The sequence below is a fragment of the Polyodon spathula genome, chromosome 2 (genome assembly GCF_017654505.1).
Source record: "Polyodon spathula isolate WHYD16114869_AA chromosome 2, ASM1765450v1, whole genome shotgun sequence".
NCBI classification, from domain to species: domain Eukaryota; kingdom Metazoa; phylum Chordata; class Actinopteri; order Acipenseriformes; family Polyodontidae; genus Polyodon; species Polyodon spathula.
This window is the reverse complement of record NC_054535.1, coordinates 27,667,493-27,692,124: the sequence shown is the minus strand read 5'-3', so window position 1 is coordinate 27,692,124 and position 24,632 is coordinate 27,667,493. Positions and strand designations below refer to the sequence as shown.

Here is a 24,632-nt window from a genome sequence, read left to right as displayed (position 1 = left end):
CTTATACAGCAATTTCCACATTAAAATCATAGGCTTTGTGTAATTTAAAGGATTCTGCTCACCTGAATGTCATCTGTACCACCAAGAATGAAAACGTCTTTAGAATCACGATGGGGAAGTACAACAAATTCAGTAGATTTCCAGGAATCTTCCACCTAAACAATGCAGAGTATAAGATTTAGTAAAAACTGGTTAACATTTCATACACACATTTCTGAATAAATATATGAATGTGTGCCTATCTGAACAAAAACAAACAAACAAAAAGTTTTGGGTGTAAATGTTTTTCCGCACAAAGGCGTTGCTCTTATTTGTGATAATACAGTACAATTCTGCATATTCTCATGCCATTCATACCAATATGACTTTGAATTTGAATACCAATATGAATTTACTCATGTATTTAGATGTGCTCGCCATTACCAAGTTTTCTTTGATGACAACAGTAAGAGGCCAAGTGAAGCTACAATGGTATTGCCAATACAGAACGGTTTCCAATGGTATAGCCCCCATACTGAAGAACTGCGCAGTATTTGTTAACCCCTTTTGCAGCCTCCATTAACAATGTTCGATTCCCCTAATGGTCTTTGGGCAGCTGCCATAGGCAATGTGCGATTGCCCACTGCATCCATTCTTAGCTGTGTAACTACAGTATTCCATCATTAAACTGTACCAAACTTTGTATAGAGACAGTCAAACCCTGTTGCTTTTAAGACTGAGGCTTTGATTGGTGTTGCTCTCTTACAGATCCACATTCCCAGATTGCCTACAATTCTTTTCTGCCCAACAAAAAAATTACTTTTATAATGACATATAATACATGTAAGTAATTTATTTTGTTATATTCTAAACATTATATATATATACATATATATATATATATATATATATATATATATATATATATATATATATATATATATATATATAATATATATATATATATATATATATATATATATATATATATATATATATATATGAAAATACACTCAGGAAGAGTGCAGTAATTGTATTAATACTTAGTTATCCAATGCACCTGGTGTTTATTGTAAATTCAGTGGTCCTCAAAGTCATGCCCGCGAAGCCAGGCCATTGTGCCCGCAGCAGCTGTTTTTAAATTATGGGTCGTGAACACATTTCTGGTGGGTCATAGCGTGGGAAAATAAAGAAAGCTTTAAACACGTTTTCCAACAAAAGCGCCTCAGTGCTGCTCGCTTATGCTATGCTTGTATGTACTCTGTGATACAATCAACCAACTGAATATCTGCAATGACTCTGTGGTAGCCCAATTATAATTTAGCTGGGTGGGACATAAACTTTGTCTGATTCAGGTGCAGGTACCGACTGTAAATTTAACCAATAGGAGAGTCAAATATCTGCCAAGTTTTACTCAGCTGTCCAATCATAAGCAAGCAGAGATCGTTCACAGTATTCTGCATGAAAATTGAAGACGAGTGAGTAGCCAAAGGGAAAGTGAAAGATCTGACAGCTGTCCAATCATTCGTGAGCAGAGGCGGGGTGTTAATATGCTGGGTAAGTACTGAATTTCGCTGACTGTTATTGAGAAAAATAATACATTTCAGTATTTAGAATTTAATTTTCTATCTCTTTTTATTTTATTATTTCACCAGACAAGGGAAACACCATAGTATATTTAGTTACAAATACACTTTCTCTGAATAATTGTACTGCAGATGAGCGATCTTTAAAATAGAGTAGTGTTGACAAATTTGTCAAATTGAAAGACACCAGCTACACTTTTTTATTTTAGTTTATGCACGGTTTTCTGTGTAAACATGCTATTTACAAATATTTGCATTGCATATTTTATGTAAATTATTTAAAGAGTTAGCGCAGCACATGCAATTACTACTGGAGACTTGGCCTTATCAGAGTGAGCCAAGAATAACCCCACTAAAACAAGACAGATTGCCCTCCAATCACACGTTTTCCTTCTTCAAATAAATGCTTTAAACACAGGATGCCAAGAAACGCTGTAGCGTGTGTTTATTGTTTACAATACTAAAAAGAAAAATAAACAAAACAAAACCTAACCCGTTCTCGGGCCCTAACTAAACAAAAGTTTCCTAACTAAGAACAAGACAGGCTAAGCCTGTTACCTTGTCACCAAAACCAAATCGTAATCCAAATTGTAATCCATAGTTCATTTTCCCATTTCCACAATACTCACAATAACCAAATAACCAACTCTCCAACTCTCCAACTCTCCAACTCTCCAACTCTCCAACTCTCCAACTCTCCAACTCTCCCAACCAAACGCCTACCATCACCCACACGAAACACACACACTCACATCCTTTTAAACTTAACTAATTAATCCACTAATTAGTCTATTGACTAAACCTGGAGTTGGTCCTGACTCCAGTAATCACTACTGGGTCCTATTGCCCCTCCCTCCCCATGGTCTCTACTAAACACAACATATTTATTTTAAACCAGGCTTAATTACATCTAGTTTCCCTTATTTAACACAGTATTATCAATTAATTAACCCATCTTTAGTTTTAATCTCAAACACTTCACATTAAATACTTTGTTTACAAACCAGTTTGTTTACATTGTCTTTTACGTTTTTTAATCGACCAACCCATTACTATATATATATAGATGCAAGTATGGGCACAAATTATATATTGTGTATCTTACCTTTTTAAGAATGGTCTCCAGAGATGCTTCCCCTGAAGCCTGACCCGACACATCCTGAATTTGCGAAGCAAATTCAAAAGCTTTAATTTCTATCAGTCTTGCGAGAGATAATGGTTGCTCAGTCAATTTTGCATCAATAGTGGTTTCCAGTATGTTCCAGTGTCTTTGCTTCAGGCTTGGATTTCGCAGGTCACTGATTACTGGAAGCTGAAATTACACAAATATTCTGTGTGTTTTATTTTATATCAATTAAAAAACAATTTTATATATATATATATATATATATATATATATATATATATATATATATATATATATATATATATATATATATATATATATATATATTCCCAGGAAAATTAATCTGCTGAGAATACGAACAAGAACAGGTTAAGGCGCATCTGGGAAAGGCACTCCACGTGGAGAGTAGGATGCGCCCATAGCTTGGAAATTGCCGGATCGAGTATATGTTATTCTACTGCCGACCGTGGACAGGAGTCTCCAGGGCGCAGTGCACAATTGTCTGAGTGTCGCCCAAGTGGGGAGGGCTTAGATTAGATTGGCCAGGGTGTTCTTGGCTCACCGCGCACCAGCAACCCCTGTAGACTGGTCGGGCGCCTGCAGGGTGCAAATAGTCATTTATTTTAAGGAAAATATTCATAGGATAAATACATTTTCTATCATAAGGTGTAAGCTACATAAATTAATGGACCAAAATGTAGTTTAGAAATAGCTTTAGCTTTTATACAAGGAACAAAAAATGCTACAATCTAATAAAAAATGTATATTAGGGATGGGCACCAATATCGATATTTTGATATGATTTCAATATTATTCGATATCGATAATAATTTCCACATCAGTTTACAAATAGCTTTAGCTTTTATGCAAGGAACAAAAAATGCTACAATCTAATAAAAGTGTATATTAGGGGTGGGCACCAATATAGACATTTTGATATGATTTCGATATCATACGATATCTACAATAATTTCCACGGTTTGTAACACAAGAGCAAAAACATTGGGCATCGCTTCTTCCCTACCTCCTTTTTGCAGTGAGAGAAGTGCCACAGAGTTCGACAGGGTTCTCCCCCTTTGAGGCTCGTCCAAAAATGTGGTGAAGCATGTGCTCCTACTAAGAGATCGCCTAGATTTGGTCAGTTGTTTGGCCCAGGACAACCTCAGATCGTCTCAGCACCGACAACAGCAGCATTACAACAAAAATGCACTAATTATAACCTTTCGACGAGGAGACAAGGTAATGCTGTTACTTCCCTCATCAGAATCGAAATTAACTTGCCCGGCAGAACTAATTTGATTGAATATGACATTATCTCTCCACCAGGTGTCACTGTGCAAGAGAGACTGTACCGGATCCCAGAAAGTGGACGAAGTGGCATTCGCAAAGAGGTATGAGACATGCTCAAGTTTGGGGTCACTGAGCCTTCCAGGAGCGAGTGGTGCAGTTCTATTGTCATAGTGGCGCTTTATCCCCAAGTATGCCACAGTGGTTAACCTGTTAGTTGATCTCACCAAAAAGAGTGCTCCATTTAATTTAATGGTCAGCTGAGTGTCAGGGGGCGTTTGATACGATTAAGCGTGGACTTTGCCAGGCCCCCACTCTTATCACACCAGATTTCACTAAGAGATTCATTCTCCACACTGACGCATTTGGGTGCTGTCTTGTCCCAAAAGGTAGCTGGAGTAGAGCACCCGATACTGTACATCAGCAAAAAGATGCTACCTCAGGAATGCAACTGCTCCGTAGTCAAAAAGGAGTGTTTGGCCATTAAATGGGCTACTTACTCTTTATGATACTACCTGCTGGGGCACTCATTTGATCTTGTCACAGACCACGCTCCACTCAAGTGGTTAAGCACGATGAAGGACAGCAATGCCCAAATAACTCAGTGGTATCTGGCATTGCAGCCCTTCATGTACAATATGGTACACCGTACGGGAAAGGACCATCAAAATGCAGATTATTTTTCCCAGGAGGGGGGAGTAATGGGAAAGGTAGATTCAGCCGAGTGTTCCTTCGGCTCCACTCTGAGCGGTGGGATATGTGACAGAAATACAATGTGTTCTGGTTGTAAATCTCCCTCTCGACCTGTGAGGGTGCTAAATAGCAAAAGGAAAAGTATCTGGACAGGCTGGCCTGACAGTTCGTTTCCAAGGTTGGCAAGTCGGTCAGCCTGGATGGAAGTGAGACTCTGTTGCAGGAACGTATTGACCCGGAAGGTAAACGAGGTAGCAGCTGCAAGCAATAGATGCAGTTGGAATCGTTTACCAAGGGATCATGCGGGGTAGCATAAAAGGGGCCAGAGAAACGCTAATCTTTTCCTTCGCTTGGGTTGTATACGTAAACCTGGAAGGACTGAGAGCTGCAGTAGGAACTGCCAAAGAATATTCGTGAGTGTTTGTTTGTTTTTGTGTGTTAGTAATTGTCTTGTTTATTGAATCACCAGACGGCTAAACACGTACTGGAGCTGTCGCTTTTGGGCCAGCACAAGCCAGAAGAACTGTCACCAAATAACCTGTTATCACCCACCACGAGCACTATTAAACACACCCTGGACTGGTGACCGTGTTTTAGCATTGTGGGGCGGATAGCGATTATTGTTTGAGACTGTAAACCCGTTTGTTTGGCTACGCGCATTACACATTGTTGTGTATTGCCGGGGCGTTTTTCTTTTTGGTCACCAGACCCGGATTATAATTAAAACCCCCGTTTCCTACCGGATTACAATTGTTTGTGATTTCTTCTGCACTGCATTACCTCTACACCGGTTCACAATCACTGGCCAAAGAACTTTTTACACAATTATTATACCAAATTAATCACAATATATCACTGATTCTAATTTTTTTTTCATGTTTTAATACAATCGCACAGACTCTCACATCTCTATTTATCTATGTTCCAAAAACTCACTCTTGGTCACATTTTGCGAAACATTTTTAAACTAATAAGTAAACAATTACCATAACGAACATTATCTTATTCATCATAGTAAAGTTGAGTTCTTACCTGTAATCAGGAACACATTTAAAGTTTGAAACTTGTCTGGAGCTAGGTGTTATTTATATTATTGTTGATATACTGCAGTTTGAGGTTCAAGCTACATCTGCTTTTTTTATTATCATTATTATTTGTTTATTTAGTAGATGCATCAGCCACAGTCACATATAACGTCTCACCCGAAAAACGGAGCACACCCAGGTTAAGAGACTTGCTCAGGGTGTCAGTCATTGAGTGAGCTGTGATCTGAACCGGGGACATCCTAGTTAAACACCCTTTTCTTATACCAATACAGCATGAGCATAATTTTAACAGCAAAACTGTATTTATCTTAAGTATTTCAATTGTGGGGAAACCTCAACATTTCTATAAATATTTCAAGGGCAATTCTCATCCCTCTCATTAAATTAGCATTATGCCCTTATGGAAGGAAAATATATTTTGTAAATCTATTGACATACAATTATCATTTTAGTCTTAAGATTTGCTATATACGGGGGCTCCTGAGTGGTGCATCCGGCAAAGGCGTGGAGTGCAGGATGTGCCCTATAGCCTGGAGGTCACATGTTCGAGTCCAGGCTATTCTATTGCCGACCGTGATGGGAGCTCCCAGGGGGCAGCGCACAATTGGCCATGCACCTGCAGGCTTGCCTGTAAGCTGCACAGAGCTGCGTTGACTTCTGACACTGTAGCTCTGGGTGGGTGTACGGTGAGTCTGCAGTGTGAAAAGAAGTGGTCGGCTGACAGCACACGCTTCGGAGGACAGCGTGTGTTCGTCTTCGCCACTTCCAAGTCAGCGCGGGGTGGTAGCGGTGAGCTGAGCCTAAAAATAATTGGATATGCCAAATTGGAAGAAAATAATTGCTGATTACTAAATTTATATATATATATATATATATATATATATATATATATATATATATATATATATATATATATTCTTGAATGTTTATTTGTTTTTTTGGGTTTTTTTTGCATTTGTATAATACTAACGAATTTAAAAGTATTCACATGTCAAAAAAATATTAGATTATGATTTATATATTGTACAATATAACAAAAATATATTTGCATATATCTGTAATACATTTTGTAATCTTAAATATATTAATCAATCTATTACATTAAATTGCTCAATATATTAAAATATATTTTATTTCCATAAGGGTGCCACACTTGCTGTAGTGCTCAACAATGCCTCAGGGGCCAGTTGTACTAAAGGGATCTTCAGTGCTCTTCAAAGACTAAAGTCATGGCTTCGTAATTCCATGACTCAGAAGCAACTGAATAATATACCTGTTTGCCACTTATCACTCATGACAACATTGTGCCAACACTTTTGGAACCAAAGTTACGCCACTGTGTGTGTGTGTGTGTGTGTGTGTGTGTGTATATATATATATATATATATATATATATATATATATATATATATATATATATATATATATATATATATATGGTCAGGAATACTGTTGTTAAAATAAAAAACAGCAGGTGGAACATTTCTGGTTCGACATTACATGGTACTCACCACAAAGTACCAAATGCTATTTGCATGCTGCATTAAGCACTATTGGCATTATTTTGAGCTGCACATGGGTCAGTGGTTCATTGCATTTTGTTACTATACATTGCAAAATGTACATGTTGCTTTTACTCAACGTACTTCAGTAGTTTATTTTTTAAATCAATTAAAAACAACTGTATACAATAGTAAAAGGAACAAAGACTGTGAAAACAGTAATCGGCACTTTTTAAATGCAATTATTGTAAATGTGACGAGGCTCGGGAGACTCGAGAGCAAAGGCTAACTGCTTCACCACTAATTTGTCTCCTCTCTTGAACCCTAAGGTATCGCTCACCTTTAGGTCTGCATTATGTTTTTTCCTATGCCTTCCCTTGACCACTGTTGCTCAAGTCTGCCCTCTGTTGGAGCAGTGGGAGATCCATATGCTAAATCATTCTTTACCAGAAAAACTAAAGGTTCAAAATTAAAATGCCACTAAGTGCCTTTTGGTAGAACTTGATTAGTATCCTAGCAAACAGTCCATAACTAACTAACACAACTTACCTTTTCTTTCATCATCTCAACTTTCTCTTTAAGTTCTGGAACAACATTATTTGGAGGCAGTCCCTTTTCCAACTGATTCACAAACTTTGCATACTTTGTAACTTGTGAACTTAGTTGTTCTGGGTCTAAGGTATCAAATGGGTGCTGTAAAAGCAAAAATGTATGAAAACATGTAAATGTCAATCACCTTTCTTGAGGGAAATGTTAGACAGTGAAAATACTGAATTTATTTTAAAAAAAAGCATTGTTGTCGATCCATCCCAAGCCAAATGCTGCAGAACATCCAGGTATCCAGGAGCATTTACACATAGACCTGATCTTATTTATATATCACAATTTCACCCCATATATTTAAATTAATGTTAATCTGAAGTCACAATCAGATTACATAACTTCTATTTTGTCCCTCGATGGGAAATATTATTTTCTATAAATCAGATGTGATGAGTCAAAGGGGTTTCGGTCTGTGATTCAGCCTCCCGACAGTAGGTGGCATCAAACCAACTCGGGACTTCCCTTACCAAGATCTCGTGACCATGGCAAAAGTCATCTTTTTGAGGGGCGGCACCTTGGTGAGGGGCGGAAGTACGAGTATGTAACTTCCAGCCACTGGAGTCAAGTGAAGGAGAAGGACACGTGTCGGTTGGGGATTGGTGTTCCACTGACTACAGAGGCGGGACATTACATACTAAAGGGAACGTACTACTGTGTTCGGGGTTGGTCCGAAAGTAAAGTAGGAGGAGTAACGGGTGGAGGGAGAGTCTGGTTTTGTGCAGCGGGATTTTTGAAACACTAACATTTCTTTTGTCTTTTTTTTGTTTATGTATGGTCACCACGAAGACAAATTAAAGACGAGTCATCACAGTTTGTTTTGGATTCCACCCCTGCACTCCTTCCCTCACACCATTTTGTTTTTTTGTTTGTTATTTAATCCTTTTGTTGTGTATAGAAAATAAAAATAAATTATTTTATTTCTGTACACATAAATTACTGTCTGGACATTCCATTTAATACACTCTCGCCTCACACGTGGTGTCAGAAGTGGGATTGGATCCAGCTACAGTTTTGACAATGTTTAGGGAGCAGGAGGAGAAGCGAGAGGAGAGAGAGACACGGCACCTGGAACAGCTCGCCCAGTTCTTGGGACAGCTGGTAGAAAAACTATCAATATCAACATCAGAGAGAGCGGTTGCCCGGATGTTTGCAGCTCAGCCTAATCTTCAGAAGATGACCTCGGAAGATGATCCCGAGGCTTTCTTGATTACGTTTGAGAGAGTGGCAGAGGCTGCAGAGTGGCCTAGGGAACACTGGGCCATGAAATTGGCACCCTGCCTGACAGGGGAAGCTCAGGCAGCATATCGAGCCCTGACGGCCACGAATGCAGGGGACTATGTTAAAGTTAAAGAAGCCATTCTCTCACGCCTCGGGATCACGGAGGAAACATACCGGCGCCGTTTTCGGGAATACCAGCTGTCCAAGGGGATGCGGCCCCGGGTTGCGGGACAATATCTTTTAGATCAGTGCACCCGGTGGCTGCGGCCAGAAGAACATACACCCCAAGAACTGGTGCAGAAAATAGTTATAGAACAGTTTGCGTCTATACTACCGCCAGGGAATCGAGAGTGGATTAAGAGGAATAGACCTACCACTCTCGAGGATGCCCTCCTCCTGGCGGAGGCCTACGAAGACGCAAACGAAGGTGCCGGGTCAGACCCCACTCCTGCCCCTAAACTAACTCGGACCAACCAACCAATGAAGCCCAGAGGGGGTAACCGGACCTTCAGACCATGGAGGTCGAGGTTAGCCCCATCCTGGGCGAGAGAGAATCCCCCTAACCTGCCGGTCGCGGACTCGCAGGACAGATTAACTCCGTTGATGCCTCCTAACCAAGTGTGCTACCAATGTAATGAGCCTGGACACATTGCCAGGAATTGTCCAGTAATAAAGGTGGACCTGGCGACAAGATCCTGGTCAGCAGTAACAGGTAGGAACACTGGGGAATGTCGGGAGGGCCCTTATCAGTTAAGAGTACAGGTCGGGGGAAAGAGTACTTACGCATTTGCGGACTCTGGGTGTGCACAAACATTGATTCGGCAAGCTCTCTTGGATGGGGTAGCCTGGGAGCCACAGGGTAAAGTGGCTATCTCCTGTATTCATGGAGAAACTCGGGTTTATCCCACCACTAAAGTTAGACTTATTGTAGGTGATTATTCAGCTTACGTTAAAGTGGCTGTAGCGCAATGTTTACCATACCCTGTTCTCCTGGGAAGAGACTGGCCGTTTTTTGATCGTATTTTAGGTCGGGAAATGGTCTTAGTTTCTACCAGGGGACAATTAAAGCAACAGGAGAAAACAATTGGCGAGATTTTTCCGTTGCAATCCGACCTGTTTAACCCTAAAATCCGCCCAAGAAAAACAAAAAGAGAGCGTCGGGTGGAAAAATATGAGGGAACTCTGAGACGACAAGGGGAGGGGTCTGACACAAAAGTAAACCAATCGCTGAAACGGCAAGGAAAGGGAGTAGGTATTCAGTGTAACCGGGGCTGCGAGGTTACTGAGGTGGAAGGTCATGTAATAAAAGACACTCCTCTCTGTGTACCTAACCATTGGGACCGAGATATTGACTTGGGATATGAACAACAAAATGATCCCACGTTACAGTATGCTTGGAAACGGGTTAGATATATCGAGGGGAAGGATATGCAGGAAGGACAACCGGTGGTATTTCCGCATTTTTCTGTATCTGGGCACTTATTATATAGAATAACCCGGGCTCCCGGGACGGGACAGCTCGTAAAACAGTTATTGGTTCCTAGGCCTTTTCAGTCAGAAGTCATGAGATTGGCGCATGACATTCCATTTTCAGGTCATTTGGGAACTGAAAAGACTCAGGAACGAATTCTGGCCCGGTTTTTTTGGCCTGGGGTTTATGGTCTTGTGCGGAAGTATGTATCGGAGTGTCCTGAATGTCAATTAGCTGCCCCTAAGTCAGTTCGCCCCGCACCTCTGGTTCCACTTCCAATTATTGGGGTACCGTTTGAAAGGATTGGTGTAGATTTAGTAGGCCCTCTGGAGGGAACAGAGTCAGGATATCGGTATATTTTAGTAGTAGTGGACTACGCAACGAGATATCCAGAAGCTGTTCCCTTACGCTCTATGAATGCAATAGCTGTAGCGAATGAATTGGTAAAAATATTCTCTAGGGTGGGAATCCCGAAAGAAATTCTCACTGATCAGGGCACTAATTTTATGTCAGACTGTATTCAGCAACTATATAAATTATTGAAAATTCGTTCAATTAGAACCTCAGTTTTTCATCCACAAACGGATGGGCTTGTTGAACGATTTAATCAGACTTTGAAAAATATGTTGCGCCGCTTTGTAGATCAAGAAAAACGCAATTGGGCTAAACTGCTTCCCTACTTGCTCTTTGCAGTTCGCGAGGTACCACAATCCTCAACGGGGTTTTCCCCGTTTGAGCTCTTGTACGGTCGGCAGCCGCGGGGTATCTTGGATCTCATAAGAGAAGGCTGGGAAGAACAGTCAAAGGAGTCTAAAAATGTAGTAAAATACGTGTTGCAGTTACGCGATCGCTTAGAATTAGTCGGTCGATTGGCACATGACAATCTCAAAGCGGCACAGCAGAAGCAGCAACAAAGCTACAATAAAAATGCAAGAATTCGGAACTTTCGACCTGGAGACAAAGTGTTGTTATTGTTGCCCTCATCGGAATCTAAGTTGTTTGCTAAATGGCAGGGTCCTTTTCAGGTTATTCGAGCAATTGGTAAAGTCAATTATGAGATCCGACAGCCTGGGCGTCGGAAAGAAAGTCAAATTTATCATGTTAATCTCCTGAAACCGTGGAAAGAACGGGAAGTCCATTTTATATCTCCTGTACAGGAGGGAGAGGATTTTGGACCCTCAATTGAGTCAGAGTCAGCAATTGAGGTCCCGATGGGGGAACAATTAACTCCTGATCAGCGTGAAGAGGTAAGCAATCTAATTAAAATGTTCAGTGATGTGTTTTCTAACGTGCCTGGAAGAACGCATTTGATCGAACATGCTATTATCACTCCGCCAGGTCTAAGAGTTAGACAGAGACCGTATCGCATTCCAGAGAGTCGGAGAGATTCTGTTCGAAGGGAGGTGGAGTGTATGTTGAAACTTGGGGTAATTGAACCTTCCCGAAGTGAGTGGTGTAGCCCAATAGTACCAATAGACAAGCCAGATGGGTCACTACGATTATGTATCGATTTTAGGAGGGTGAATGCTATCTCCAAGTTTGATGCATATCCCATGCCTCGAGTAGATGAACTCTTAGACAAACTGGGGCAAGCTCGGTTTATTTCAACTCTGGATCTGACGAAAGGATATTGGCAAATTCCATTAACGAAAGCCTCTCGTGAGAAAACGGCATTTTCAACCCCAGAGGGTCTTTTTCAATTTTGTACTATGCCGTTCGGACTTCATGGAGCGCCTGCTACTTTTCAGAGACTAATGGACAGGGTTTTACAACCTCATCGAGAGTATGCAGCTGCGTATATCGATGATGTAGTCATTTATAGTTCTTCCTGGAGAGAACATTTGACTAGATTAGAAGCCGTCTTACAGTCTCTGAGGAGGGCGGGGCTCACAGCGAACATGGCAAAGTGCGCTATTGGAAAAGAAGAAACTAAATATTTAGGTTTCATAATGGGTAAGGGTAGAGTGAAACCGTTGGTTTCAAAAGTCCAGGCTTTGTTGGATTCACCGGTACCTACCACGAAAACCCAGGTGAGATCACTGTTAGGGTTGGCTGGTTATTACCGCCGCTTTATTCCACACTTTTCCACTATAGCCGCCCCTCTCACTGATCTCACTAAAAAGAACGCTCCAAATAAAATTAAGTGGAGTGCAGAGTGTCAGACAGCCTTTGAATCTATTAAAACTAATTTGAGTCAGGCCCCAGCATTAATAAGCCCGGATTTCAGCCGAGAGTTCGTCCTGCAGACAGATGCATCGCAGACTGGTCTGGGGGCGGTTCTGTCCCAGGAGAGAGATGGTGTAGAACACCCGATACTATACATCAGTCGGAAGTTACTGCCCAGAGAACAGAGGTATTCGGTAGTGGAGAAAGAATGCCTGGCAGTGAAATGGGCAGTGGAATCTTTAAAATACTATCTTCTGGGACGACCCTTTGTACTCATCACAGATCACGCTTCTTTAAAGTGGTTAGACACGATGAAGGATTCAAACGCTAGGATTACGCGGTGGTACCTGGCGCTCCAACCCTTCGCCTTTCAAATAAGGTATCGTGCGGGTAAGTTACATCAAAATGCTGATTTTTTTTTCCCGGGAGGGAGGTAAAAGGGAAGGGTTAGAGGTTTCCGAGTGTTCCTTCGGCTCCACTCTGAGGGGTGGGATATGTGATGAGTCAAAGGGGTTTCGGTCTGTGATTCAGCCTCCCGACAGTAGGTGGCATCAAACCAACTCGGGACTTCCCTTACCAAGATCTCGTGACCATGGCAAAAGTCATCTTTTGAGGGGCGGCACCTTGGTGAGGGGCGGAAGTACGAGTATGTAAATTCCAGCCACTGGAGTCAAGTGAAGGATAAGGACACGTGTCGGTTGGGGATTGGTGTTCCACTGACTACAGAGGCGGGACATTACATACTAAAGGGAACGTACTACTGTGTTCGGGGTTGGTCCGAAAGTAAAGTAGGAGGAGTAACGGGTGGAGGGAGAGTCTGGTTTTGTGCAGCGGGATTTTTGAAACACTAACATTTCTTTTGTCTTTTTTTTGTTTATGTATGGTCACCACGAAGACAAATTAAAGACGAGTCATCACAGTTTGTTTTGGATTTCACCCCTGCACTCCTTCCCTCACACCATTTTGTTTTTTTGTTTGTTATTTAATCCTTTTGTTGTGTATAGAAAATAAAAATAAATTATTTTATTTCTGTACACATAAATTACTGTCTGGACATTCCATTTAATACACTCTCGCCTCACGCATAGTCAGTAATCATAACCTGTTTATTGAAGCGGAGTCACAGATATTCAGTACATTTAGTATTGGACAAATAACAACTTGCTACCAGTAGATTACATAAGATAACCAATATTGTCTTGTTCAGACAAGACATAAAAACATTCAGACATTAGAAAGCACAATTGTAGAACCGTTTACTTACAACAATATACGGGGAAAACATCTACAGAACAGCTGTTGTCTATAACACAAATAGCTCTTTCCTTTTGTTTATTGTTTTTAATATATTTAAGGTTCATGATGTGTATAGAATTGTTTTTTGTCCAATACAGTGGCTTCATGAAATAAACAGACTGTTTATTAGTGATTTAATTTACTGCAAAACTACTACCTGTATCATTGCTGAACCTTGATGTACAAGACCAGACCGAAGGATTGCTAAATTGTTTAATATTACTAAGTTAAATTCATGATATTGTTTTTCTGTTTATATGTCAAATGCCTTACCTCCAGCCATTCAAGTTGAAGAATATCCCATTCATCAAGTGAATCCCAAAGGAGGCTTTTGAGTTTGAGCTCAGCACTAAGTTCTTCCAAAGCATCATATTTTGTTACTTCAACCTAAACGTGTTCAAAACAGGGTCATTTGTAAGACATTAAAAGCTCCAGCTCTTATGTTAGTGTATAATTTTTCAACAAACACATATTTCTGCAGTACATATATTTATATATTAAACATATCAAACCATTTAAACTACAAAGCCATACACTGAACATATTCTGTATGTAAAAGAAACCTGCTTACACTAATGTTTTTGAGTAAGTAAATAAAAAAACAAAAGCTCCAATCATTGCTATATCAAATATCAGTTTAGTATATTGGTTACCGGGAGATATATTTAATGTCATAAATCACACAACCCAATCAGAACCTTAAAAAACCCACAATGCTTCACCTACTGTATAGGCTTCAGTATACAGCACAACACTAATATTTTCCCCACCAAGTTAGTAAACATGGCAAAAAAGATCTAGCCAGAGAAAATACCAGACAATAATCACGCAAAACACACATAACAGGACATTAAAGGTAAGAAATGTAATATTTAAACTTCAGATGATATGAAGTATCCCTTCAAACCAGTGCTATGTGTTATAATGGAGTTATGTACGATAATCTTTTTTTTTGTTTTCAATTAAAAACATTATTGAACACTGTGTAGCCAAAAAATAGGCATCATTCACTACCCTTCTACAATACAAGTACTTGAACTGCATTGGTTTAATTGTAACAGAATTGGTGCGTATTCATTGTATACTGTATAAAAGGAATACAAAAATAAATACATTATACTAGAGACAAAATACCTTGAAAGTTTTCTGAAAGGTTTTGTATTGGAATGCTTGTTTTTGCAGGTCATCAATTTTCGCATGCATTTCTTCTAGTAACTGTTTTATCTTCGGTTTCTCTGCAGATATATCTAAAATCTGAGGATCCTAAAAACAAAAAACAAAAAAAAAAAAACAAATATGCAATATGGGGAGCCTTAAAATGAGCATTCAAAGCTTATTTAGACCAGCAATGAAATAAGTGTAGAAAGATACAAAATACAGACATGCTTCATGGATGTGGTTAAAAGTACAGATCTAAGTAAGTACAGTAATCTGTCGTGTATCCACCCGTCACATATCCACCCTAACCATTTATCCGCCATTGAAAGATTTTTTTTTTTTTTCGGAAACCTATCAATTTTGCTACTGTGTAACTTACCCGACACTAATTTCAGTGTATACAGCACCGTGGCAGAGTTTTTTTCTGTAAATGTAAATGTAAATGTATATTGTAAATAGTGTATATTTATTGTAATTATTTAATGAAGTAGCAGTAGAGCTTCTGCCTGTTGTGTGTGATTACCAGGTATGGAATCTAAATCAGCAGGTAGATGTGTTCCAGCAGGGTGTCAGGTATAAAAAGGCTCTATTAATTCATCTCAAGACTGCTGCAAAACCAAAGCCAACTGGGCTAAAGAAGCTGAAATTCGCTGACGTGAGTAAGTGAGTGAGTGAGAGCGAGAGAGAGAACCAGAACCAGGTTGGATACCGAAGAGTGAGTAAGCAAGCTGAACTCCAGCCGACAGCTGAAGTTCGTTTATTATTGAGTCCCACCAAAGTTTTTGTACACTGTGTTATATGTACTCTGTGCACACCATGTTGACACAATGTACATGACATAAATCCTGTTCACTTCTGCACAACTATCAACTTTATTTAGGACAAGTCGACGCCTGCCTAGTTGAAGTTGGAGACAGAGCTAAAGGACGTCCACACCCACGTCGTTTACGTATTGTGTACCGTCTTGTCTATGGTACGTAATTTTTTCAATATATATATATATATATATATATATATATATATATATATATATATATATATATATATATATATATATATATATATTTTTTTTTTTTTTTTTTTTTTTTTTCTTCCATTCAGAACATGACACCACCTCAGTTCAGAGGTACCTAATGCTACTCCTAGAGGTTTTTTTTTTTTTACCCCACTTAGTTTACTCTAAATCACTTATGTGAACCATTTTAACCTCCTTCCAGGTTTTAATCAGTTAATAATTTAATGATACTGTAGCAATGTGCCCCGCTTATGTGTGTATGTGCATGTGATGTTAATGTTGGTGTATATATACTGGTGCACAGGATATCATGCGGAATGTTTAGCACAAGTGTTGTTCAAATACATTGTTGTATTTAGGCACGGGGATTGCACAACCACTTCACCTGCAGATAAAATGTGTATTAATATGTGAGCACAGGGAATGCGCAAATTAGTTCACATGCTGGAGTTCAAGTGAATAATGAATTAGTAATTGAATCCCAGTATAGCTGTATAAATAGTTGCACAATTCACTCACTCAGAGTTGTGTGTTCATGAGTGGAGAACAGGTGTGGAGAGGAGATTAAAATAAGAATTCAAAGTATACTAACAATTACTACCATGCTGGAGGGCCAGCACAATACTTGTTTAGTGTTTGTCCATGGTCTGTTTGTTCGTGTCTGTTTGTTTTGTTTGTCTATTTATTTTGGCCCAAAGTGCCGTGTTTTGTCTGTTCAACCTTTTATTTTCTATTGAAATAAACTGGCGCAAGCAAGCACATTCATATTTCAACCTCAGTACTGTGAGTTTCTTACGGGTCTGACGTCACCACTCAAGCCATCCTGTCACAGATACCTATAAAACCAGAAGGAATCCAAAGCGCAAAGACCGGATTTACAAGCCCTTGCCCAAGTCTAAAACCAGCAGAAAGCAATCCCGGAATGTGTTATGCCTGGATTAAATATGTTCAAACCCATAGCATGTGCAAAAAACACTGTATATCAACATACATAATAATTTATTATCATGGAAATATGTAATCTATTTTCTTCATTTAAGTAAAATAAATGTAAATACCTGAGCTTGCTGCTTCAGTTCCTTGACATCCTTGTTCAGTTCTAAGATATCTTTGTCTAAATGCTGACAGAATCTAGTAACATTAGATTCTCTGTCTCCCACTGCTTTATCTATTACATTGCGGACTGCAACAATGGAAGGCTTTAGAGTTGCATATACAGCAAAATCTTCAGGAGGTGTCGGAACACGATATTGATCAATGAGTTTATACATTTCAGCCACAACATTAGTTTCCTCATCAAGAACCTCAATCTATAAAAAATAAATAAATATACATAAGATTAAAGCATTACATTTTAAGCACATTCATTATTCTGAACTGCTAGAACAGTAAAACATTTCACATTTATTTAAATATTTAAATATCTTCTACATGCTTGAGTGTATTTAAAAGGACATACACTTGCATCCCATAAACATCTATATGAAACCTATAACTGTACAATTCTGTCCAGTGCCAGAAAATATGTAAATGCTTCATCCATCAGTTTAAAGTTATTACCCTGAACATCAACATTGTTATTACTTTTGAAATAAACAAATGCATTTCTGTTCTCGTGGTGAAACTAACTAAAAACCACAATATACAGAGAGAGAGAGAGAGTGAGAGAGAGAGAGAGAGAGAGAGAGAGAGAGAGAGAGAGAGAGAGAGAGAGAGAGAGAGAGGACAGCTTTTTCACAATTTGGGTAACAAAGGCTTAAACAAAACAAGAACATGATTCCGTCTTCAATAGTGTGCAATCACTTGAATTTATTCTTAATTATCAAGCTTATAAAAAAAAACAGAAAGCACCAAAAGTGTAATTTATTTGAATTACTCTTACCCTTTCTTGTATTTCATCAAGAAACAACAAGCTGTTAACATACTCTGTTGTTGCAGTTGGAACAAACTCAAGCTTAAACTGAGCATCCTGTGCCTCTGCAATAATTGCATCCATTTTCTTTTTTGCAAGAACTGGGAGCATGTCATTTATGGCCTTGAAAAAACAGGAACAGTGGTTAATTGTAGAAATTTTACTGTTTAAATTAACCAAAAACCCAGGTACTCACGGCATTGTGGAACTACCTGAACAAGTCCCAGAAATAATTTTCCTAACAACCTTAGTCAGTACACAGTCACAGAATTAGTCTTTTAGCTTATAAACTTCTGCTGCAGTGCTGGCCCTAAATGACATAAAAGTTTATCGTGCAGCGCCACACCTATACTGTGGCACTGCCATAATTATGATGTAATCCAGGCCCGGTTTCTAAAACTATGGCAGGAGCCAGGAAAGCAAGATAATGTACGGTATAATATACCTCAAGGTAAAAGTATGTATATCTGATTTACAATTGATTTCATGTTGCCAGTTCATCCAAACCTTTAATTAACCGAAAGGGTTCCCATTATCTAGCTACAGATTTTCTGCATGTGCCTACCTCTAATTGAAATATCTGTTGCCTATCGACACCAATTTAACTTCCTGTATATGACTGTCAAGGGTTCCATTTAGCAGAGTCTGATGTTAAAGTACACAATTAGATCTGTCAACAAAATAATTCCAGTAAATTCTATATATTGTATTAACATCACGTTATAGATTTTCCTATATGAAAAATGTTTTTTTAGCATATGTTAACAATAAAACTGGATAACATCTTTTTCGACCCTTGAAGGAATGTATCCAACACACTAGTTGCTACTGAGAGTCTGAGTTCTTGTAGTGCTTTGTTTTTTTAGACAATTACTGCACTCTTCCTGAGTGTATTTTCATATACTTTATACTATATATATATCTATATATAATATATATATTTGATTAAAACAATTAACACAAATCTACATTCTCACATGCGCTTTTTTAGGCAGGGAACTATTATCCCCCCTCCCCCGCCTAAAACATGTGAGAATGTAGATTTGTCTTACATTAACACACAATTAATAACTAAAAATAAATAACTGTGTATATATATATATATCTATATATATATATATATATATATATATATATATGAATATATACTTTACAAATACACTCAGGAAGAGTACTGTAATTGTATTAATTATTTAGTTATCCCCTGCACCTCGTGTTTATTGTAAATTAGAGTCAGATGCAGGGTATTTAAAGGAAGCAGTCAGTGTGCACAGGGCTGCTGTGTGAAGAGCCCAGTTGATGGTGCTTTCAACTGTAAAGAAAAAAAAAAGGTAGTGTGTAATAGCCATTTTTGTGTGTTACGTATTTTGTGTTACAGGTAAACAGTTTAGCTGTACTGTATTAGTTAGGTTCCTGCGTGTGTTAGTTAGCGCTCGTAAGAGCTAGGTTTTTATTTGGTGTTTGTTTATTTTGTGTTTTGGTGTGTTATTAAAAGTGCGCACAAGCACTTAAAATCTTCCATTTGTGTCCTGGGACCTGTCTGAAAGGGGCAACTAACCGTGTGTGAGTTGCAAACTTGGTTACAATAGATATATATATATATATATGTGTGTGTGTGTGTGTGTGTGTGTGTGTGTGTGTGTGTATGTGTGTATATATATATATATATATATATATATATATATATATATATATATATATATATATATATATTACACAGAAAGTTGTATGTTATTCGTCTGTCGACTGTCTGTGGTTGCTTGTGCTGTGTTGCTTGTATTGTTAACCCTTTAAGGACCGGGATTGTGTTAAAACGATCATACTGAAGTGGGCTTCTAGGACCGTGATCATGTAAACACGATAAAAAAACACTTTGTTTTGATGACTTACAGGGCCACCGTACTTTGCTGTACAATAGGCAGAAAATTAATTATTGTCATAAAGCTGGAGAAGGATACAAGAAGATTTCCAAGCATTTGGGTATCCCAATTTCAACTACTGTTTCTACTATCAAGAAGTACAAGACTTCTGCGTGGAGTGCTGGATGAGCCCTATAGACTGGAGATCACAAGTTCAGATCTAGCCTATGTCACTGCCAACTGTGACCAGGGGTTCCTAGTGGACAGCGCACAATTTGCTGAGCACCGCCCGGGTAGGGAGGGCTTAGGTCAGCAGGGCAATCCACGGTTCACCACGCACCAGTGACCCCTGGGGCTGATAGGGTGCCTGCCTGTCTGTGTTGTCCTCCGGCACTATAGGTCTGGTGGCTTCATTGTGGACTCAGCAGCAGTGAACTGGGATAAAAATAACAATTGGGCATTCCAAATTGGGGAGAAAACCGGGGTAAAAACCATTGCCGATGACTACATTTTTAAAAAAAGAAAGAAAAAAAAAGAAGTACAAGACTCACGGTGCTGTCACAACGCTCCCTCGGTCTGGAAAAAAATAGCTTATTTCACCAAGAAAAAGTAGAACTGTGAGGAAGGTTAATAACAATCTGAGATTGACAGCAAAACACATACAAAGTGTGGTTTCCATTTCAACCTTAGGTCAAGTATTGTATGGTGAAGGTCTCAAAGGTCACAAGGCAAAGAAAAAAGTCACTCTTAGGAAACAGTCACAAGGACAATCACTTAAAGTTTGCAAAATGGCATTTGAATAACAAAGGTTTTGTGGATTGATGAAACCAAAATTGAGTTATTTTGGTCACGCTGATGATAGTTGTTACATTTGGGGAAAGTCTGGTGAGGCGTACAAAGAAAAGAACACCATACCTACTGTCAAGCATATAGGGTTGTTTTTTCTCTAATGGCACAGGAAATTTAGTTCCAATACACGGTAAAATGGATTTCATAGCATACCAAAAGATATTGGCCAATCATCTCAAACCCTATGCTACAAAACTTGGTTTAAATCGCTACTGGACATTCCAACACAACAACAATCCAAAGCACACATCAAAATCTACTTCAGAATGGTTAATGAAGATTAAAATCAAGGTTCTGAAATGGCCTAGTCAAAGTCCCGATCTAAATCCGATTGAGAATGTTTGGTATGAGTTGAAGAAGGCTGTGCATAAGAGAAGTCCTCGGAATTTGAATGAACTGGAACAATTTAGCATTGAAGAATGGTAAAAAAAAAAAAAAAAAAAAAATCACTAATTAATCATGCCAAAAGCTCACTGACAAATATCCTACTCATTTAAAAGAGGTTATTATTGATATAGGTGACTCAACTAGCTATTAATTAAATTTCCCTTGTCAGGGTATGAATACTTTGAATTAGCATTTTTAGAATTTTGCAAAAAAAATTTGCTGAAATAAATAATTGTAGATAATCTACTGTAACGTTTTTTCCTCATTCACAAAAGCAAAAGCAAAAACGATTTTGCTACAAAATTGGATATAAATCAACAAAAGAAATTTCTTAGAAAGCCAATCAAATTATAATTATATATATATATATATATATATATATATATATATATATATATATATATATAATATAAGTCTACCAGCCTCTGGAATTCTGTGGACGGATGCAGCACCATTCTTCCACGAGAAGGTTATTCAACTCACACCTGGTTGATGGAGGTGGAAATAGCTGTCTCAGAGGTCGTTCCAGAATATCCCATAAATGCTCATTTGGGATCTAGTGCCTTAAAAGGCCATGACATATGGATAACACCACTGTCATGCTCATCAGACCATTGGGCAACCACACGTGCTCTGTGGATGGGGGCACTGTCATCCTGGAAGACACCCCCCTCTGTCAGGAAAGAAATGCTGCAACATAGGGTGAAGATGATCACTCAGTACCATTAAGTAGTGATTAGCACTGGGAATGAGTGCACCCAAACCATGCCAGGAAAATGCACCCCACAACATTATGGAACCACCAGTACCCTTCACTGTTGGAACCAAGCACTCAGGGCTGTAGAGTTCTTTAGGTTGGAGTGTACACGTGCACGTGTCCATTTGTCAAGAACATGGTGAAGGATGACTCATCTGACCATATCACATTTTTCCACTGCTCGGTAGTCCATTACCTGTCCTCTTTGCACCACTGGACTCGCAATGTGCATTGCCAGGTGTGATGAGCAGTTTATGTACTGCAACCTGACTATGGTATTCCACTCTTTGGTGTTCTCAATGGACCGTTTTTGATGAAACTGGCTGCTTGCGCCCCAGGTTGAAATTTGAAGTCAATTGATCACGATCCTGGAGTATGCGCTTCCGCCCACTGTTGTCCTTTGCTGATGATGTCTTTCCCTCGGAGTTCCATACCGACATCACCTTAGACACCACTGCTCGTGAAACATCCGCAAGTTGAGCTGTCTTGGTCACTGAAGCTCCTGCCAAACGCACCCCAACAATCACCCCTCTTTCAAAGTCACTGAGGTCTCCTCTTACAGCCATGCTAGCCATAATTATAGGCAACCAGGCCTGTCCAGCATTTTTATACATGACCCAAAGCATGCTAAGATGTTATTTGCTTAATTAACGCATGAGTCACACCTGTGTGGAAGCCCTTGCTTTCAATATACTTGGTGTCCCTCATTTCCCCAAGTTTTTACATTTTTTTGTCTACTACCTGTGTGTGTGTGTGTATATATATATATACACACACACACAAACACACAGACCAGTGAAGAAACATTTGAATAAAATTAATTACCACAGTTCGAAGAGCTGAGTGTAAAGGATATTGAGATTAGCACCTCTACCCTGTATTTTTATTCTGTTTAGAGTCTACTGCGCCTATGATGCATTTTGAGTTGCCAAAGTGGTCACGCATCAATGCCTTTTCCATGAAGCACTGAAGTGAGTGACCATCACAAAAAATGTGCACTATCCTTGCAGACAAAAGTAGAGGTGTTAAAAAGCAGTGGATAATGCACCACTGTAGAAGAAAAAGAAATGTCGCTTTAGATTTCAACATTCCCATGAAAAACTTTCTCAACCGTTCTGAAAAACTGTGATACAATAATACAGGCCTATGAACAGAAAATGTTGAGGATGCCTTGCTTTTATGGTTTCCAATGTTTACTTTTTAAAAGTTCACGTACAACCATATTTTCAAGAAAATGCACTGTACTTTTACATTTTAAAATCTCCAGAAACTCACAGGTTCTTTAATGCAACATCTAGAAGTTGACCTGAAGTGTAACACTGAAGTATCTGCAAGGAGCGTTCAATCATTTTTCTTCACTAACAGCTTCAAATAAATAAAAACATATCTAATTCACCTTTACCATTATGGGAGTGGATTTCATATAGGACAATCTAAGGCCTTTAAAATGATGGCAATATACTGTATATTGGGTAAGATTTGCTGGAATTATTTTGTTACCACCATGTACTTTAATGGGATATCCACAGTTTAAAGGACATCAGGTTCACATTTAAACAAAAGGCAATGCACATACTACTTCACAGTTGCATCCCTAACATCCCGCTGGAACATTTATTTAACTCAGGATTCATTCTAGTACTTACCAGGCCCAAGCTTGCTTCATTTCTGAGATCTAATGAGTTCAGAACGTGTTTTAGAGCCAAAAGAGTAGGGATTAAAAACAAGGGCCCATAAAGCTAAATTCCGGCATAGCACTTACCTCAAATTTTATATTCCATGGATTGGGTCTGGAATAACAGTTGTATGTGCCGATAGTATTTGTAGAATGTATGAAGTTTCAAGAAAAACAAATAACGTGTTGCTTACCTCAAGGCAACGTAAGGGGGATGGAATGAGTTTGTTCTTAAGTTGAGTTGTATCAATTAGTAGCATCCCCAGATTTCTTTTTTGTTTTATAGCCAGAGCATCCTTGTGTTCTGTGTGATAAGTTTTCAATTGTTCGCCAAAGAAAGCTACTCCTAAAGGGATAAAAAAAGGTTTAGGGTTCTCCATTGATTTGTTTTTCGCTTCTATAGTCTGCATCACCTAATATTCTTGACAAATGTGTTATTCAACAGGTATAAAGATGCATTTTAAAAGACAAAGCTGTGATTTGTGTATGTAACTTTGAACTGTGAAAAGCCAAGCCTATGCCAAGAGATTGCCTGGTAGTGATCAATATCACAGTGACCTACATCAACTGGCAGTACCACATATTTTTTCTTGATTTTTATTTTGGTGCATCATATTTTTGGTAGCTTGTACGGTCAGTACAGTAGAGCCTGTCATAGTTTAATTGGTTGCAGGGGTCCATAGGATATGTAAAAATATTGGATACTACATTGCAGTAACTTTATTGACATTGAGTCCGTGGCAGGGCTGAGGCCCTGCACCTGTAAATAATGTATTTTGTTTGATTATAAATAAAATGTGTTTAATTTTACAAATAGCTTGAGTTAGATATGTAAGGACTGGGAGGTTAGAATTCCCTCCCTGTCTAATTGAAATCCATATGCAGCAGGTGGCCAGGTGTTGGTTAACTTATTGATTATCGAGGGGCTGAAAAACCAGTCCTTTGTTTTCTTCATCTCCCAGCTTGAAGCTCATGACTGTGTAAATCCAGGGTGACTGATCCAAATACGTGTGACTACTTACCAGGACACTGGAACTAGGACCACTG

At 38.9% G+C, this 24,632-nt stretch overlaps 1 protein-coding gene across 1 annotated transcript in view; it reads right to left on the bottom strand.

Moving 5' to 3' along the window:
- Window positions 1–24,632, bottom strand: part of dnah6 (dynein, axonemal, heavy chain 6) — a 146,179-nt gene that overhangs the window by 106,034 nt on the left and 15,513 nt on the right. The window contains 8 exon segments of the mRNA XM_041218913.1: window positions 63–155; window positions 2,671–2,877; window positions 7,769–7,912; window positions 14,247–14,360; window positions 15,108–15,236; window positions 17,205–17,456; window positions 18,029–18,181; window positions 23,780–23,931. Of these exon segments, the coding sequence (XP_041074847.1) occupies window positions 63–155; window positions 2,671–2,877; window positions 7,769–7,912; window positions 14,247–14,360; window positions 15,108–15,236; window positions 17,205–17,456; window positions 18,029–18,181; window positions 23,780–23,931 (1,244 nt within the window).